This window comes from Frankliniella occidentalis, unplaced genomic scaffold (genome assembly GCF_000697945.3).
Source record: "Frankliniella occidentalis isolate FOCC.00 unplaced genomic scaffold, Focc_3.1 Scaffold49, whole genome shotgun sequence".
In the NCBI taxonomy this organism is placed as follows: Eukaryota; Metazoa; Arthropoda; class Insecta; order Thysanoptera; family Thripidae; genus Frankliniella; species Frankliniella occidentalis.
The window spans coordinates 1,471,439-1,474,007 of NW_026267179.1; the positions used below are offsets into that span (position 1 = coordinate 1,471,439).

Consider the following 2,569-nt stretch of genomic DNA (forward strand, 5'->3'; position numbering starts at 1 on the left):
AGGTCCGTGAGGTCCGACGTCGACCTGCGGGCAGCGACGCAACAAACACAGAGCGTTACTCTTCGTCCGTCCCGCAGCCCACCCTCACGCCGAGTGCAGCCTGGTTGCACCGCCTGGTGGTGCGCTTGAGCCAGCCCGAAGGCCCAGCCCAGAAGGCTCCTTGCAAGTGTCAGCAGAGGAAGCCCTTCGCTGCGACGTCGCGGCTGCCCTAAGAACTACTGCGCGCAAGCTATGGCCGCCTGTGGAATTTTATTTTAGAGAGATGCCGCATAAGTGAGCAAACCTCGGTAAACCCTCCGCGAGGTGCTTTGTGTCCTCCTCACCCCTTTTTCGCGCTCCTACACAAGACCTCGCGCCAGAAAGAGGGAAAAGGGGGAAACGGTGGGAGGGGGCAGATTCCTATGTATTCCCGTGCTTGCTTGTGTTTGCACGTCGGCGAGGAGTGGCGGGGCGTGGCGAGCGGCCTCGCTGTTGGTTGGGCGGGGTGGGTTACGGGAGGTCAGACCGAGCAGACGCGGCAGTGGCGTAGCTCGGATTCAGTTATTCTAAACTTCTCATTTAGAGGTAGATTGATCATTGATTTCCCAGAAATTTCTAGTATCACGCACCCATTGCAAGGGAGTAAATCTGTGAAAATATGGGCCCCTATTTTTATACCGGTATTCAAGGCTACCTAAAACAGAAGTAGAAAAGAACAAACTCACTTTTACCGTCGAGCCGCAGAATGAGAATGGACAACTGACAACTACAACTTGCCCTGAGAGGCGGAGCCGCAGAACATAGTGCAGAAACACAACGAAAACTACACTATACGGCCAGGAAGAAGTATTTGACATGGTTTCAATTTCAATGTGCCGTCTTCATAGCCATCTATGCAGCTACATGGTAGCACTACGAGAAAAGAACCAAAACCGCGATTTGAAGCATTTTTCTCGTAGGTTAATATGTTGCTTTGTTTCGTTTCCCTACGCTCTATCACTCTAAGCAAGTCTTCCATTTTCATGTTGGTTTGGTCCGATTCTAACCTCTCAAATAGGTAGCAGCTGGGCGTCGGAAACGAAGGACGAAGATGGCAAGGCCACCAACTTCACCAATCAGAGCGATTACCGAAACAGCGAAAATCAGTGAGTATATTGTTCTTCTTTCCGGTTTAGATAGCCCGGAACACCGTATCTGGAGATGGGCCTAATTCCGAAGTTTGTACGCAAAACTGGTGCTATCTGGGCTCACGAATACCTTTCCTGCTTGAAAAGCACGCTATATTCAAGTCCAGTTCGAAAGTTTTGCCTGTTATTTGCTGTTAGGCCTACGTAGAACAGTCAGCGGCTGGCCCGTGCCGTGCGCTAACCTAAAAAAACTCTTTTCACCTCGCGTTCCAAGCTAGCTGCTGTGTGAAAATCTGAATCCACCTTTAGATTGCCAACTGAGCTTTCCACGCCAAAGGACAAATGTTAATGTTTCCACGCCACGACGCCCATGTTTGTTTACCACACGTCCCACACCACACACGCTATTCCTCTGTTTCTGTTTGTGAGAGGAGAGTGGCGAGTGGCCTGTGATGTGATGTTGCAGGGAAGTGGAGACTAGGAGTGGCGCGCTCCTACGGCTCCCACGTAACAGTCGTGCAATCCGATACGTTTTGACGCCCGAGCCCCGCCAAATGGACGTAGCTGAACGAAGAACTCGGGGTTTGAGTGATTGGTCGAAAGCGGCTGGGTGGGGCGGGTGGCGCTCGAGGCGAGGGGTGGGGAGAGGGGAGGGTCCGGGTCCCTCCAGGGATGGGCGCGATGCTGGAAGACGGAACGGCCGGGGGCCGGGGACGGGCTGGGCGGGGGGCTGCCCTGGACGTGACGGGTTATGGATGTTGATAGCCCAGCGCACCTCGGCGAGCCAGCTGTGGGGGGAGAGGGGAAGGGGTTACACCGCGCCCTGCTCCCTCTGGGATATGATAAGCTTGACGCGGAGCGAGGCGAAGGGGGCGGGGAACGGTCCCCGCGACAGTCCCAGAGGGAGGGTGGCGCGGTCGCACTACCGCGCTCCGCCACGCCCCGCGACCCACTGGCCAAAAGGCAGTGCGACGGGGTGGTGGGGCGGGGCGGGGCGGAGCACCGCAGCTGCGGACTCGCTCCGCACAAAGCAGTAAAGCATTCGTCAATTTAACAAATTGCCCTTGAAGTGACGAAGGTCGCCGCGAGACACTGGTGGGTGGACCGGGCGGGAGGGGGAGAAGCGAAGTACACACCCTGGGCAAACAGGCCTCGGGCCAGACTGGAGGAGCCTCGAACCACTCACCTGGCAGCTCGAGGAAGTTGGACGTGCGCCGCTGCCGCTGCCGCGGGTTGGCGCTGAAGGCCAGCGGCCCGACGTCCTCGACGGAGGCGGCGGGCGACGTGGCCCCGGACGCCACTTGCGAGGCGCCCGAGCCGCGCCGCGACGCCAGGTACGCCAGGTTGCCGGTGCCGGCCTTGATGGAGCCGGACCGGCGCGGCCCGCACGGCGACGAGGGCCGCGAGGATGGCCGCGACGACGGCCGCGACACTGACGTCGGCGTCCAGGGGCACTCGTCGAC

General features: G+C 58.1%; 1 protein-coding gene across 1 annotated transcript in view; it reads right to left on the minus strand.

The window, feature by feature from the left end:
• Nucleotides 1-2,569, minus strand: part of LOC113209587 (GTP-binding protein REM 1-like) — a gene marked incomplete at its 5' end in the record, with an annotated part of 84,074 nt that extends 81,505 nt beyond the window's left edge. Inside the window, one exon of the mRNA XM_052267297.1 lies at nucleotides 2,293-2,569. Coding sequence (XP_052123257.1) covers nucleotides 2,293-2,569 — 277 coding nt within the window. The remainder of the gene's footprint in view (nucleotides 1-2,292) is intronic.